Below are 15,077 nucleotides of genomic sequence, written 5' to 3' on the forward strand. Positions count from 1 at the left end.
ACTTCCAGCTGCAAAATAAATGAGTCACCAGTAGGAAATGTACAGTGTGGGGAATATAGTCAATAAGTATGTAATATCTTCCTGTGGTGACAGACAGATTGTAACTGGACTTATTGTGGTGGTCATTTGGAAATGTATAGAACTATCAAATCACTAAGTTGAGTAACAAGAACTAGCATAGTGGACTTCCCTGGTGGCTCAGTGGTTAAGAATCCACCTGCCGATGCAGGGGACATGGGTTTGATCCCTCGTCTGGGAAGATCCCACATTCTGGAGCAACTAAGCCTGTGGGCCACAACTACTGAGCCTGCGCTCTAGAGCGCGCGAGCCACAGCTACTGAGCCCGTGTGCCACAACTACTGAAGCCTGTGTGCCTAGAGCCCATGCTCTGTAAGAAGAGAAGCCATGGCAATGAGAAGCCTACGTGCAACAACGAAGACCCAGTGCAGCCAAAAATAAAATAAATACAATAAATTTATTAAAAAAATAAATGACTAGCATAGTGTTGTAGGTCAGTTGTACTTCAAAATCAAACACACATATTCATAGAGAAAGAGATCAGATTTGTGGTTACCAGAGGTGGGGGTGGGGGGAGGGGGAGTTGGATGAAGGCAATAAAAAGGTACAAACTCCCAGTTATAAGATAAATAAGTGCTAGTGATGTAATGTACAACATGATAAATATAGTTAATACTGCTGTGTGTTGTATATGAAAGTTGTTAAAAGAGTGAATCCTAAGAGTTCTCATCACAAGAAAAAAATTTCTATTTCTTTCATTTTGCATCTATATGAGATAATGGATGTTCACTAAACTTATTGTGATAATCATTTCATGATGTAGGTAAATCAGATCACTATGCTGTACACCTTAAATTTGTACAGTGCCGTATGTCAATTATATCTCAATAAAACTGGAAGAAAAAATAAAAATAATGTAAAAAATAAGAAAGAAAGAAGGAAAGAAGGAAAGAAAGAAGGAAAGCAAGCACATGGCCCTTATTGCCAGAAATGAGCAGATGTAACCCAGATCCTGCCATGAAAAACCTTCATTTCCCTGGGGCAAGTTCAGAAGGGCTCTTCATGCCCTGTGAGGGGCTGACCAGCTGGCAGAGTGCCAGACCACAAAACCAGCACCTGCCTTAGAAAAGAGAAGAAAGAACCCACCTAAGGCTCCAGGCCCCAGTTAGAATTCTTATATTGCTCAAAACTAAATTGATCATGTTTGCTTGACATCCCTCCCTCTCTCACTAGAATGAATTGATTAAAACACCAATGAGACCAGCAGAGATGTTCAATCTCCTGATCTAGATGAAGAAAATGTCTCTTGCATTTTACCTCCAAGCAACATTTGGGCAGAGTTTTAAGTATTACCTATTCTCCTAAATTTCTGGCAGTACGAACTAGTTGACAGATGGAATGTCTCTGAAATGAAGTTGTTGCAACATAAAAAGTAACTGCTGTTTTTAGGAAGTTGAAGAAATAGTTGCTACTACAACCCTGTTCATGCCGCTAGAATACTATGCTGTTTTCACCCTTATTTGACACCTCCATACTTTGTTCCCCTCCTGTTCTGTGATATTTTTACAACACAAGCAGCTCCTGTTAACTTTTTTTAAAAGATGTAAGATTTTTAAATGTGCTGTTACTATTTTCACAACTTTTATATAAAATTGCTTCAATGTGCATATTCCTTCTTAACTAGTTAATGGAATTCCTTGGTTTGCAGAGAATTAATTCAAGGGTGTAACATCTACAAGACATATGACTGTTTGTGGCCATGCTTTAGTGATAGCAAAGCAGGCAAGATTCAGGGGGGCCTTGAGTGGGACATGTTTTCAATAATTGATCATGAGAAGAAAGCAATTGATTAATCTCTTTCACTGGCAGCTCTATTTTTTCTTTTAACATCTTTATTGGCATATAATTGCTTTACAATCGTGTATTAGTTTCTGCTTTATAATGAAGTGAATCAGCTATACATATACATATGTCCCCATAGCTCTTCCCTCTTGCGTCTCCCTCCCACCCTCCCTATCCCACCCCTCTAGGTGGTCACAAAGCACTGAGCTGATCTCCCTGTGCTATGCAGCTGCTTCCCACTAGCTATCTATTTTACGTTTGGTAGTGTGTATATGTCCATACCACTCTCTCACTTCGTCCCAGCTTACCCTTCCCCCTCCCTGTGTCCTCAAGTGGCAGCTCTATTTTTTTATGAAAGGAATCTATGCTTTTCCCTGGGCATATGTTAACTTTCAACCAAAGCAAAGACAAATGGAGCATCCAGAGTTAAAAACCTAAATAGAGCCTACTGAAGTTCGACCTTACTAATTGGGATTGTGTGATCATTTGGATGGGAAAGTTTTACTTTGTGCCACCAGTGAAAAGTATTTGCTGAGCTGTTAATATAAAACAGACCAAAAGGTTTTTTTAATTTTTAAAATGTTCACCTTTAGATATTTTTGGTTAAAAAGAGTAACTCCTTTGTCAAAGTGTAGTTTTCAAAAAGTTAAATACATGACTCTCATATGGAATATGGAATGAATATGTACCAGAGATTTAGTCAATTCATTAATGAAGGAACTAGCAGAATGTAAAGCTGGTTCAAAGGAGAACCAAAGGAATGGGTTTAAAGGCATTAAAGAAAGGATGTTGGGATGAGATGCCAGGGTTAGATATAAAACTGGTTAGCAGTCTAACAGGAGAGTAAATCTGGACAGAAATCATCTGCACATCTACCGAACAAGAATCTACAAGTTATGGTTAACTTTCAAAGTCCAGGCTTTTAATTAGTAGTAAAGAGCTTGTCAAACACAGATCCAGTGCCCTGGGTCATGAAATAATTCTGTGTGGGCTGTTAATACTCCGGCATGACACTGGAGGAACATGCTTCTCTCCTTCACCTTGTTTACAAGGTTTGGATAATTTTCCTTAACATCTTATTATTACAGTGAGCTTCTACCTGTATAGGCACCAAGAATAGTCAAATTCTTGGAGACAGAAGGTAAGAGTGGCGGTTGCCAGGGGCTGAGGGGAGGGAGGGAGAATGGAGAGTTATTGTTTTATGGGTCCAGAGTTTCAGTTTTGCAAGATCAAAGATGTCCTGTGGATGTATGGGGGTGGTGACTGCACAACTATGTGAATGTGCTAAATGTCACTGAACTGTACACTTAAAAATGGTTAAGATGGCCCATTTTATGTTATGTGTGTATGAGCAAAATTAAATAATTTTAAAAAGTGAGCTGACACATAGGTATGTGAAGAAAAAGTTAACAATTCTTCATCCTACTGAGATAACCCATTTAATAACCCTATGTTTTGTCTTAACTCACTTTTCCTCGTTCATGAAAACATAAGCAGACTTTTTTTAAAAGGGGATTATTAAAATTCTTTGTGAAATTTTCTTTTTTAACAATATGTCCTGGACAGGCCTCTAGGTTACAAATATTGATCTAACCCATTCTTTTTAATACAAACTCCATAGACTGGATATATTGTCATTTATCCAACCATTGCTCTGCCGATGGAAATTTGAGTTGTTCCCAGGTTTGGGGTGGTTTTTTTTTTTGCCAGTACACAAACTGTTATAATAAGGCTGTTTTAATACAAGAAACTGATGCTGAAGGCCAGGACCTGAGTAAAGATGGCAAGAAGGCAGAGGAGGGAAATGGATCAAAGAAATGTTTTCTTGGGAAAATGGATTGGATTTAGTGGACAGTTGAAAATTTTGGTGTAGGAGTGGGAGAATGCATAGCGCTGCCATTTTATTAAAAGTGGGAATAGCAGAAGGTTTCAGAAGAGATGGCAGAGAAGCCGAGAGGATGGAGTTTGTTTTGACAATGCTGTGTTCGAGTTAGGTGCGCCATCTCTGCCCAGCTTGGGGAAGGTATCACAGATAAAGACATAGATTTGAGAATCCTTCACATAAAGTCATAGTTGAAGCTCTGAGAGTGGGTGAGACCTGTTCCCGGGGAGGCCTTGTATTCTAGAGGACGGAGGTGATATCCATGGGAGTTACTTGCATTTAGGGGTCTGACCAAGGAGACTGAGAAGTTGTGGTCAGAGGAGGAACAGGCAAGTTAAGCCTGGAGAGGGAAGAGCCTGAGATTACGTCCCAACTAGTCCAGTCTTAGGAAATGTAATAACGTTAAGTACTTAGGTCTGAGCAGTACAGACGTTCCCTCTCACTGCTTGCTGTGTGTGCCTTTCATGACCCCTGCCTCTGACTCTGTTTTCAAATGCTGGTTTCCTTGTGTATAAACCACCAGAAACAGTGGTACAGTTTGGTAAGCCAATTTGGGCCACTGCTTTGAATTTAAGGACTAAGCCAGGGCTTGCCTGGTGGCGCAGTGGTTGAGAGTCCGCCTGCCGATGCAGGGGACACGGGTTCGTGCCCCAGTCCGGGAAGATCCCACATGCCACAGAGTGGCTGGGCCTGTGAGCCGTGGCCGCTGAGCCTGCGCGTCCAGAGCCTGTGCTCTGTAACGGGAGAGGCCACAACAGTGAGAGGCCCGTGTACCGCCAAAAAAAAAAAAGGACTAAGCCAAATCAAATAATCAAATTGCACAGTTTGATTTTAGTTTGGCATCTCTCAACAGTAATTACAAAGTCTTTTTTTAAGGCTATATTAGGTTCATATAAACTAAGACTTTATTATTAAAGGAGAGTATGTGTCAACTTCACAAAACCATGTGAACTAGAGAGGCTGCAGAGGTTCCCTAAGGAAGCAGTGAACACAGGGGTTTCCAACATATTTAGAATGAGCTTTGAAGTTGTCTCAACAATCTGTATTACCATAATTACCCTATTGCCACCAGATCTTTTTATAAAGGATCCGTGAATTTTTACATTTTGTCTACCTTAGGTGATTGGAAGAGAGACTGAAGGGAATTACTAGCAGTCCAAATGCCTTATTTTGTTACCTTTCATGGTTTTGAGAAATACCCAAGTTTGGAAGAGCAGCTGAGTCATTGGAACTGCTTGATGCCACTGAGGAGTGAAATCAGTGGGAATTTGCCAAGTTTGAGGCTGGGTTCAATTTATAATAATTTCAAAATTGGTTCCCAGTCTTATATCAGATACCATGGTTGGAGGTCCCTAAAGACGAATCAAAAGAAGTGAAGCTGAGGACTCTTACCCATAAAGTGCTTTGTCATCTTGGGGGAAAATAAAAAAGAATACATAGGAACATACTGAAGAAAAATCTCTAAGGTGTCCTGTGGCCCTCAGGATTGTGTTTATTGTTGTTGAAGGAATTTGCAGGTAGAGTGGGGTTAGTCCATACTTGAGTTCTCTCGACCCACAGGACCATTTGGTAAGGAAAAGTCAGGTGTGGGAGCAGGGGGGGACTGGCAGGTTAGGGAGGCGGCAGGTGATGAACAAGCTGGTTTCCAGGTAATGTGATCACAGTAGGTTTGTATGGTGGTCATTTTCAGGCATGATGGACTCAGGCCATCATCTTGGGTTACTTGATTATAAATTGCAAAGAAGGAGGTCATAGCAGTGGAGCCTTGATCTAAACAAAGACAGATGAGCCCACAGTGGAAAGCTTGTTGTAGGTTCTGCGTCACCTTGAATAGCTTTAGTAGTTTGCCGTTAGTAGAGACTGCTAACTGAGGGTGGGGCAGTAAGATTCCGTCAGAATCTTACCGTGCTCAACACTAGTTCATCTAGATGCGTTCATGTGTCATGGGAACTTATCATGTGTTCCAGTAGGTCCTTAGGAAAGCAGTTTAGTGACTGAACTCACCTCGTCCCTACCCCAGCTGAGTGCCCATACCAACTGCTTGCAGGAATAATCAGGACAAATCCTGGATTCTTTGCCCAAGGCCCTGAATTGTATAGGAGTCATCCAACCTTGGGAATAGAGAGGTTAAGAATGGAGATTTCCAGCTTTGGTGTTGCTTCCCAGTCACTTGGCAGTGGAAAATCTTTACTCGCAGAGGCTGCCTCTGGCTTTATTTTTGGCCCAGTTGCTGAGTCCTGCTCTGGTCTTGCCTGAACATGCACACCTGGAATCCCAGGACCTGCTTTTTTTGCACCATCTCCATAATTCACAGCTGCACTGTTTTGAAAGAGACGCCAAAATCCAGACACAGCAAAGCAGCCTCTTTTGCGTGTGCTGAGGTCCTGAGTGACAGTTTTATCTTGGACATATTCCCTTTTCTTTCCTCTTCTGCTTGTTCATTTTTATCTCTCTCTGTAATATATAAATAATGGACTTATCCTATTTACTCCACAAAGAGAAAATTAAACGTCTGAATTGTTTAGAACTATGGGAAAGTATTTCCAGAGTGTGAAAAAATAGACACTGGACATTTCAGCTTTTGGTGTAGTGGGAATTTATTACTCAGCTTAGTAACAGTTTTGGTCCAAACCAAGCAGTTGTGTGGGCAAGCAATGCTTTTCTGAATAGCACTGCAAGAGACAGTTTTGTTCGTATTTGAGACCGCATGAACCAAAGGTATCTTTCCATCAAAGACTGATTATCTCTGAATCTTAGACATATCACAGAAGCTGTGGAGCCCTAGCCAATGGATTTTACTTGCATGAGATATTGCATAGCTCCCAAAGGGGAGGGAAGCAAAAGGGGAGGGAGGCAAGAGAGAATCAGAGCCCAACAATAAATAGCTCTTTGTACCAGTCACCCCCTCCCAAACCCCATACTGCTGAGATCATAGAGTAAGTTAGCAGCATGCGGTAGAAGGCACTGCTGCCCAGCAGCTTGGCAGATGATGACCAGATGTGAACTTGTCTGTCCACAGTGTGTGGCTGTGACCTGGCCCAAGGGGGCTTCTTCATAAAGAACGGAGAGTATCTCTGCACCCTGGACTACCAGAGGATGTATGGCACGCGCTGCCATGGCTGCGGGGAGTTTGTGGAAGGAGAGGTGGTGACCGCCCTGGGCAAGACCTACCATCCCAACTGCTTTGCTTGTACGATCTGCAAGTAAGTGTGGCTTTCCCCAACAGAGAAGCGCTGGGTTCTGCTGTCAAAGCTTGGAATGTGCACTTTGGTCTTGAGTTGTACTTAGTCTCTCTTTTTTTTTTTTTTAGTATTTATTTATTTTGGTTGTGCCTGGTCTTAGCTGTGGCATATAGGATCTTTTAGTTGCAGCATGTGGGATCTAGTTCCCCGACCAGGGATTGAACCCAGGCCCCCTGCATTGGGAGCGTTGAGTCTTAACCACTGGACCACCAGGGAAGTCCCTTGAGTTGTACTTAGTCTTAAAATATCTTTTCTTTAAAAAAAATTTTTTTAAATTGAAGTACAGTTTATTTACAATGTTGTGTTAGTTCCAGGTGTACAGCAAGGTGATTCAGTTATACACATATATCTTTTTCATATTCTTTTCCATTATAGATTATTACATGATATTGAATATAGTTCCCTGTGCTATACAGTAGGACCTTGTTGTTTATCTATTTTATATATAGTAGTGTGTATCTGTTAATCCCAAACTCCTAATTTATCCCTCCCCCTCTCCTTTCCCCCTTGGTAACCATAAATTTGTTTTCTATGTCTGTGAGTCTATTTCTGTTTTGTAAATAAATTCATTTGTATCATTTTTTTTAGATTCTACATATAAGTGATATCATATATTTGTCTTAAAATATTTTTTCTGATGCACCTTTAGATGTTTTTATTTTCCTAGTGTGTTATCAGGCTTAGTCAAAAAGTAATTTACTTAGGAAACTTTATATGTGATATCCTCCACTAAATAATGTGACTGATTTTAAGTGCCTTGAAACCAAATCTGAAAGCAGCTCTAGATCTTGAGACATTTTGAGCAATGGAAACATGGGAGGAAATGGCATAAATACTTGGAAAGATGAAGCTTATTTGGAAGTATCAGTTCTTATCAGATGAAGCTTATTTGGAAGTATCAGTGTGGGGCAGTGGGTGTGTAAAATAGTTGCATTTGCTCTATAACCAGTGAGAGCAAACTGCCCCATGGGCCAAATTAGACCCAATACCTGTTTTGTAAATAAAGTTTTATTGGAACACAGCCATGCCCGTTTGTTTATGTATTGTCTATGGCTGGTTCCAAGTGACAGTGGCAGAGTTGAGCAGTTGTGACAGAAACCTTATGATCTGCACAGTCTAAAAAAATATTTACAGTCTGATCTTTCAGGGGAAAAGTTGCCAACCCCTCCTCTCTATCATCCACCAAGGTTGGATCTTTACTGAACAAAGCAGCTTGATTAAAACGATCAGTCAGAGAGAAGGAGGAAACTGTGTGAAGTGTGAGTGGAAAATGTGGTTCATTGTTGTTGTGTTTTGAGTGCTACACATTACAAAATTCACAATGGGTTTGACTCCTATAATGAGACTCACCAATAAAGGATCAGCTACTTAACTGACCCATACTAATTAGGCAATCCCATGCCTTTTGGAATGGTGTTGATTCTATGTGCTCCATTTTGCTATGCCTTTGTAAAAACTACAGTTCAGTTCAGTTTGTTTTGTTTTTCAGCATTTCATGTTTCTAGGCCAGAGAAATGTAAACTCTAGAAGGGTAAATATGATTTTGTATAATTAATTAACAAGATAATTGTAATTAATGTGGATAAATTGTAATAAGATTTAGATGAAATAGTCATAATCAAATTACTTTAATAACTTTATATAACTATTAGCCCGTTTTTAAATTATATATATTTTAGGGCCTCCCTGGTGGCGCAGTGGTTGAGAGTCCGCCTGCCGATGCAGGGGATACGGGTTCGTGCCCCGGTCTGGGAGGATCCCATATGCCGCGGAGCGGCTGGGCCCGTGAGCCATGGCCGCTGAGCCTGCGCATCCGGAGCCTGTGCTCTGCAACGGGAGAGGCCACAACAGTGAGAGGCCCGCGTACCGCAAAAAAAAAAAAAAAAAAAAAAAAAAAAAAAAAAAAAAAATTATATATATTTTAAAATCATAATTTAAAAATTCTGGGTTAATGAGCTGAACTTTTTTCTGTATTTAATCAAAAGCAAAGCTTCCTCTTGACCTCTCCTTTTTCAGGCTGTAGATCACAGCCTGGTTAAGAGCCTGGACTGGCATTCGGGAGACTCGAGTTCTGGTCCTGCTTCCTGGGCTGATTTGAGACCTATGTGAGCTAACTTTTCCACAGCCATTGTCTCATCTGTAAGGTGAGAGGCTGTGAACTGCATACAAGTGATTCCCCAAACCTGGATGGTCACTGGAATCCCCTAGGGAGGGTCTCTTTAAAAATATCCATTTCTAGCCTTTCTCCCTCCTAACCCTCATGATGATTTAGTAGTTTCTGAAGGGCCACCAAGGAGGAGGAGACTCAGTCAGGTTGGAGGGTGCTGGCCCAGGTAACCTCCAAGAGCCTTCCTGATCTTGGCCCTGAAAGATCATTGCTTCAAGTTGGTAACGGACAAACACTTATCAGCTGTAGCCCTGGCCCTGCATGTTTGAGCCAGCAGAGAGGTGCCCACTATTGCTGCTGTAGTACTGTTGCCACTGTTGCTGCTGCTGAATGACGCCAATTTCCTCTGAGGAGGCCACCTTTACAGTTTACAAATTGCATTCATGTAGAAATCAATTTAACCCTCTGAGCAATTCTGTGAAGTCAATCAGGAATTCGTATCCCTTCTTATGAGTGACTTTGAGACTCAGAGTGTAAGGGATTTTCCCAGTCCCTCACATCGCAAGGCCAAGATTTGAACTCAGGTGTTCTGACTCTAAATCCAGTTCTCCTTCTATTACAAACATTCAGGCAAATATCAGAAGGAAGTGAACCCATATGGGCAGAGGACGTAGGGAAATGAAGGGGGGGTCATTTATGAAATAACAAAATTCAGAAGCCCTGGTCGCATTGTTGAGAACTGGACTCTGCTTTGTCCCATGGTGGATCTGTGTGGGGCTCAAGTTTAGAAATAGAAGCTTAGATCAGATGCAGGGCCTGGACTAGGGTGAAGCCAGGGAGGCTCCTGGGCGCACAGTTTAAAGGGGTGCTTACTCCCGGGTCATGCGGCGTTCCTGACAGCGGGGGCCTCCTTAGATGCTTTGCCTCGGGTGCCTCGCTGCCCTCACCCTGGTCCTGGCCCTGATCAGAGGCAAAGAACCTGAGCTTATTGTGTCTGTGGACTCTTCACCCCCTGAGGGCCTCCTTACAGAGCAGATTGGAGGCTTGCTTGGTTTAACTTAATAAGTGCGAAGCGATAGGCCTTGTTGGTATCCACCAGAGTGTGACTTTGATTATTAAAGACAGAGCAAGTTCTGAGTTGGTGGACACCACCTGCACCTGCCTGTGGCTCGGTCTCCCTAGCTGGTCGATCCACGCAAGTTGCTTAACCTCTCTGGGCCTTATCTGAGCAATGGAAAGTAACACGGCACCAGGAGAGGAGAGGAGAGACCACCTCAACTCAGCACTTCTAAAATTTGGCGGTGTGAGCGTTTCAAACTCTCCTTGATGACTGGCAGCAAGCACATTTGTGGAGTTAAGTCCAAATTTACTATCTGTGCGTGCATCATGGTCAATCACCAACTGTTAGACGGCCTAAGGGCAACTTAAGGCAGCTGTGAACGTAAAACATGTCCAGAAGCTTGAATTCGTTCTTAAGAAATTGCTTCCAACTCAGATGTGTGGGGATGTTTAGCTTATGAGTTTCCAATTTCCTGATTGACAGAATCACACGTTTGAAAACTCATGATGAAGATCATTGGCAAATTGGTCAGTTGCAAGAAAGTAGGCGTGGAAACTGTCATATGGCTATTAATTAATGACTTTTTTTTTAAAGCTATCTGCCTGCTGAACTGGGAGCAGAAGAAACTGATAACGTACCTGAAGAAGGCAATGTTTTTGCAACGTGTGCTGTTATTGATGAATATCTAATGTGAAAGGAAAATATCTTTCTGAAAAGAAGCTAATATTAATTTTTAAACAGATATTTATAGCATCTTCGTATTTCTCCAAGTTTATAAGGGGCTGGGCCCCTAGCACTGTGAGATATTTAGTTCGCCCATTCAGACGTCCAGGACAAAGTCTAATTCAGCATAATTATCACATTGGTCCAGGGAACTTAAAGAGTTAATGCTTGACCTGTAACCAGTTCTCTTGGGGAAGGGCCTTAAGCTTGAATAGGAATGCATGGCATTTAAAATATTTCTTCATGGATGTGTTTCCATTTGGAAAAGGAAAATTTTACTGTGTGTGCCCTGCTAGGTGACTTGTTGGAACATCCCTCCACTAATGAGTGGAGGTAAATGGTATCCTTTTACTATCTGGTTGCCCGTAGAAGCCGTGCATTCTCCTTTCCTCTCAAAATGAGGCACGTTTGTGTGTTTGTTTGGACTGGATCCAGCTGGCTGGTTTGCTTCAGGCTGCATTTCAAATGGTTTGGCTGGTGCTCCTCTTCAAAGCAATGAACTGGCACCAGAGGCCAGCCAAGCAGGAGTGAGGAAGAGGAATGAAATTGCTGCAATAACCTTGAGGGCAATGTCTTTCTGTCTCCAGGCGCCCGTTTCCACCCGGTGACCGAGTCACATTCAATGGGAGAGACTGCCTTTGCCAACTCTGTGCACAGCCGATGTCTTCCAGCCCTAAAGAAGCCTCCTGCTCTGGCAGTAAGTGCCCCAGCCACCTGTTGACATGAATTCCTTCATTCCTCAAAGGTAGCTTAGGCAGGTACCTTCCTTTTTGAGAAACTCTGGTAGTGGGAGCCGAGAGTAGGCCTATCTAAGGCATTTTCTTTCTCTTTTTTTTTTTTTTTTTTTTTTTTGCGGTATGCGGACCTCTCACTGCTGTGGCCTCTCCCGTTGTGGAGCACAGGCCCCGGACGCGCAGGCTCAGTGGCCATGGCTCATGGGCCCAGCCGCTCCGCGGCATGTGGGATCTTCCCGGACCGGGCCACAAGCCCACATCCCCTGCATCGGCAGGTGGACTCTCAGCCACTGCGCCACCAGGGAAGCCCTCTAAGGCATTTTCAATTGTAAAACGTGATGCGTGGAGAAACCTTCACTAAAACCCATGCAGTGAGAAGCATCTCCCTTATTTCAAAAGGACAGAAATAGAATTGGACATCACACTGTGTATTTTGATAGTAAATGAAGGAAAAAGAATTATAAACTGTTACATCAGAAATGCCCCTCTCTGGTCATGGAGGTTAAGCTGTGAGAGCATTTGGTGGTGATGTGATTGATGTCTCTATATTAGAAAAGCTATCCCCACTGTGCCTTGGGCACATGTGGTGGTTATTATTTACTCTTAAATAATTCTTTATTCTTTATCACCCTTAAGTACTCTTTATTCACCTGGAGGGTTTCTGACAGTTATTCACTGAACAGATAATTTGCTGAGCACGTACAATGTGTGTGTCATTCACACTAGAGATACAGGCGTGGACAGAGCATACTCAGAATCCTCAGGAAGCTTATGTTTTAGTAGGAGCAGGCAGGCAATGAGTGAGTGTACAAAAATATCGAATACGTGAAGAAAATTAAAGTGGGAAGAAAAAGCAGGGCAATGGGTCTGTGTTTGTCTGGGGCAATCAGGGAGACCACTCTTAAAAAGTGTCACCCAAGGTGAGATTGGAAGAAAGTATGGGACAAGCTATCCATACATCATGGGATTGGTAATTCTTTTTTTTTTTTTTAATTTATTTATTCTTGCTGTGCTGGGTCTTTGCCTCTGCGCGAGGGCCCTCTCCAGTGGCACGTGGGTGCCACCCCTCATCGCGGTGCGCGGGCCCCTCACTATGGCGGCCTCTCTCGTTGCGGAGCACAGGCTCCAGACGCGCAGGCTCAGCAGCTGTGGCTCACGGGCCCAGTCGCTCCGTGGCACGTGGGACCCCCCCAGACCAGGGCTCGAACCCACATCCCCCGCATCAGCAGGCAGGCTCCCAACCACTGCGCCACCAGGGAAGCCCGGGATTGGTAATTCTTGAGGACAAGGCTTGTCTGACCTGTATGAATCCAAAGAAAACCAACTTCCTTCCAAATAAAAATAGTGGCCAATGGCAGTATTTCTTGTAGTAAATAACATTGGGTAGGTCAGTTCACTCTGAGGTGAGAGGGATTCTGAACTCAGGACAGCAAGCAAGGAAGCTCTCCTTCCCTCTGTTTCCTGGGGCATTAGGACATGGACTTGATAGAGGTTTGCCTCGGTTTCTGTGGATTGTGCTGGTCCTCAGGGAACAAATGCCTTTAAACCCTGCCAGTCTCAATACATAAGAATGAGATAAGCCCCTTCTGCTCTGGAGGAATTTCTTGTAATTTATAACAGCACTTCCAAATCCTCCTGTTAAAGTAGAAGAGGTATACCTGTTAAAAATAAGAATGTTATGACCAAACGTATTTACATAGAAATTGGATTTTAACCATTGGGAGAAAAGAAGAAAATAAATGTATTAGTGCATCTTATTCAACACACATGATCAGATCCTTAGCATGTGCATTTATATGCCCTACTAATAAATAACAGCAGCCTGGGTAGGATAAGGGCTACAAAACAGGACACTATCCTAGACCCCTAATAGGGTTTCAAGTCCTTCACTGTGCTTACCTACTCTGCCCCATGCAGGTCATTGGGAAGGTGACCTAGGTTGAGAATAGGTATCCCTTGCTTGAGAGGGCTTCCTTTGAAAGTATGTTACCAAAAAACTTTTGCAGGAATTCTTCAGTCTAGTTAAGAAAAACAGGATGTTATGAGTCCCAGGATAGGATGACAATCTATAACAGAAGATCATGTCCATAGGCCTATTATAGGACTGGCTGCATCCTCAAATTCAGTGGAGTCCTTTAGTCCAACTATCTTTCTTGATAGGTGAGGATATTGCAGCCCACGAGGACATTCAAGGTCACACAAGCTATCCAAAAATAAGGTAGGGTTAGAGGCAGGGCTTCTGACTCCGAGTTTGGGGCTGTCTTTTTGTTTCATCTAATACTCCTCATTCTTTGGTTTAAGAAACAGAAGGAGGATATTTTTAAAGGCTTCCAGTCCTCTTCCTCCATGTAATTTGGAAGCATGTTTCCTAATCATAGCTCCACCAAAATAGTTATTCCAATTTTTATTAAACATTGTTTTGCTTTATCTATATTTTCTTTTTTATATGACATAGTTGTTATGCACATAAAAAAGAAATTAAAATTCTAAGTATAAAATGTATCAGACTCAAATTCATTGCATTTCTAATGCTAGATTTGCGTATGTGCAAATTGTTGGACCAAATCATATTTTCTCCTTTGCTCCCAGTGGATGAAATCCCTTTTCTCTGTGCAACTGCTTTGGTCAGAACATTTTTATTTTCAACAAGTACTTGTCTGTTTAGATAAGTACTCACATAGCATTTCTGGGGCGTGTGGGTGTGGGTGTCTGTCAAAAAGAGAGCTCTTATATATGGATACACACATGCAAAATACCCAAAGGAGGCAGGCACACAAATACAAGAGCAAGTGAATTTTCAGCAAGTTTCTGAAATTCATTGGAGCATAATTAGAAAACACTTGGTTATTCTTTGTAATTCTTTAAGAAATGACCTATATTTTAAAACTATACTGATGTTACTTTGATTCTTTTTTTTTAAATTTAACTTGGCAAAGTTTCCTAAAGAAAAGCAAATAATGAAACTTTTCTTTGATAATATTCACAGTGTTGGTGAAATAGATCAGAGAGTCAAGGTCCTCTTTTTCCTTTGAAATGTTCTTTCACAAATGAGTTTGCTCTTCTGAACCGAAATTTTATTTCACGTTCTGTGGCTGCTTTTCCATAATCACTGAATAGGAGGTGAAGACAGTGTGAGAGGGAGAGAAGAAGTGAAGAGTGGCCAATGGAAGCAAGTCAGTGCTGTGATGAGAATTAACACAAAATAGGCTCTGTTTGAGCTTACCCAGTAGAGGTGCAATTTCAGCCACTCAGGGGCCACCATATCTGTGTTGCTCTAATTTAGGGAGACATCCCTGTGGAGTGCCTGTGATGTCTTGGGTACTCTGCTTGGCGCTTTCTTCCACATTACAGTAACTCTTCTCACCTTTATTTTATTTTCTTCTTAAAACACTTGCGTAGTACTCACTGTGATCAGGCACTGTGTAGCTGGTGTACAAATTTTAACTCATTTAATCCTCAAAACCACCCT

The 15,077-nt window shown here is 42.2% G+C and overlaps 1 protein-coding gene across 1 annotated transcript in view; it reads left to right on the plus strand.

The window, feature by feature from the left end:
• The window catches only part of ABLIM1 (actin binding LIM protein 1), a 186,493-nt gene that overhangs the window by 50,865 nt on the left and 120,551 nt on the right, over positions 1-15,077 (plus strand). The window contains exons 3-4 of the mRNA XM_060099208.1: positions 6,762-6,945; positions 11,462-11,571. Coding sequence (XP_059955191.1) covers positions 6,762-6,945; positions 11,462-11,571 — 294 coding nt within the window. The remainder of the gene's footprint in view (positions 1-6,761; positions 6,946-11,461; positions 11,572-15,077) is intronic.

Source organism: Mesoplodon densirostris, chromosome 1 (assembly GCF_025265405.1).
Source record: "Mesoplodon densirostris isolate mMesDen1 chromosome 1, mMesDen1 primary haplotype, whole genome shotgun sequence".
NCBI lineage: Eukaryota > Metazoa > Chordata > Mammalia > Artiodactyla > Ziphiidae > Mesoplodon > Mesoplodon densirostris.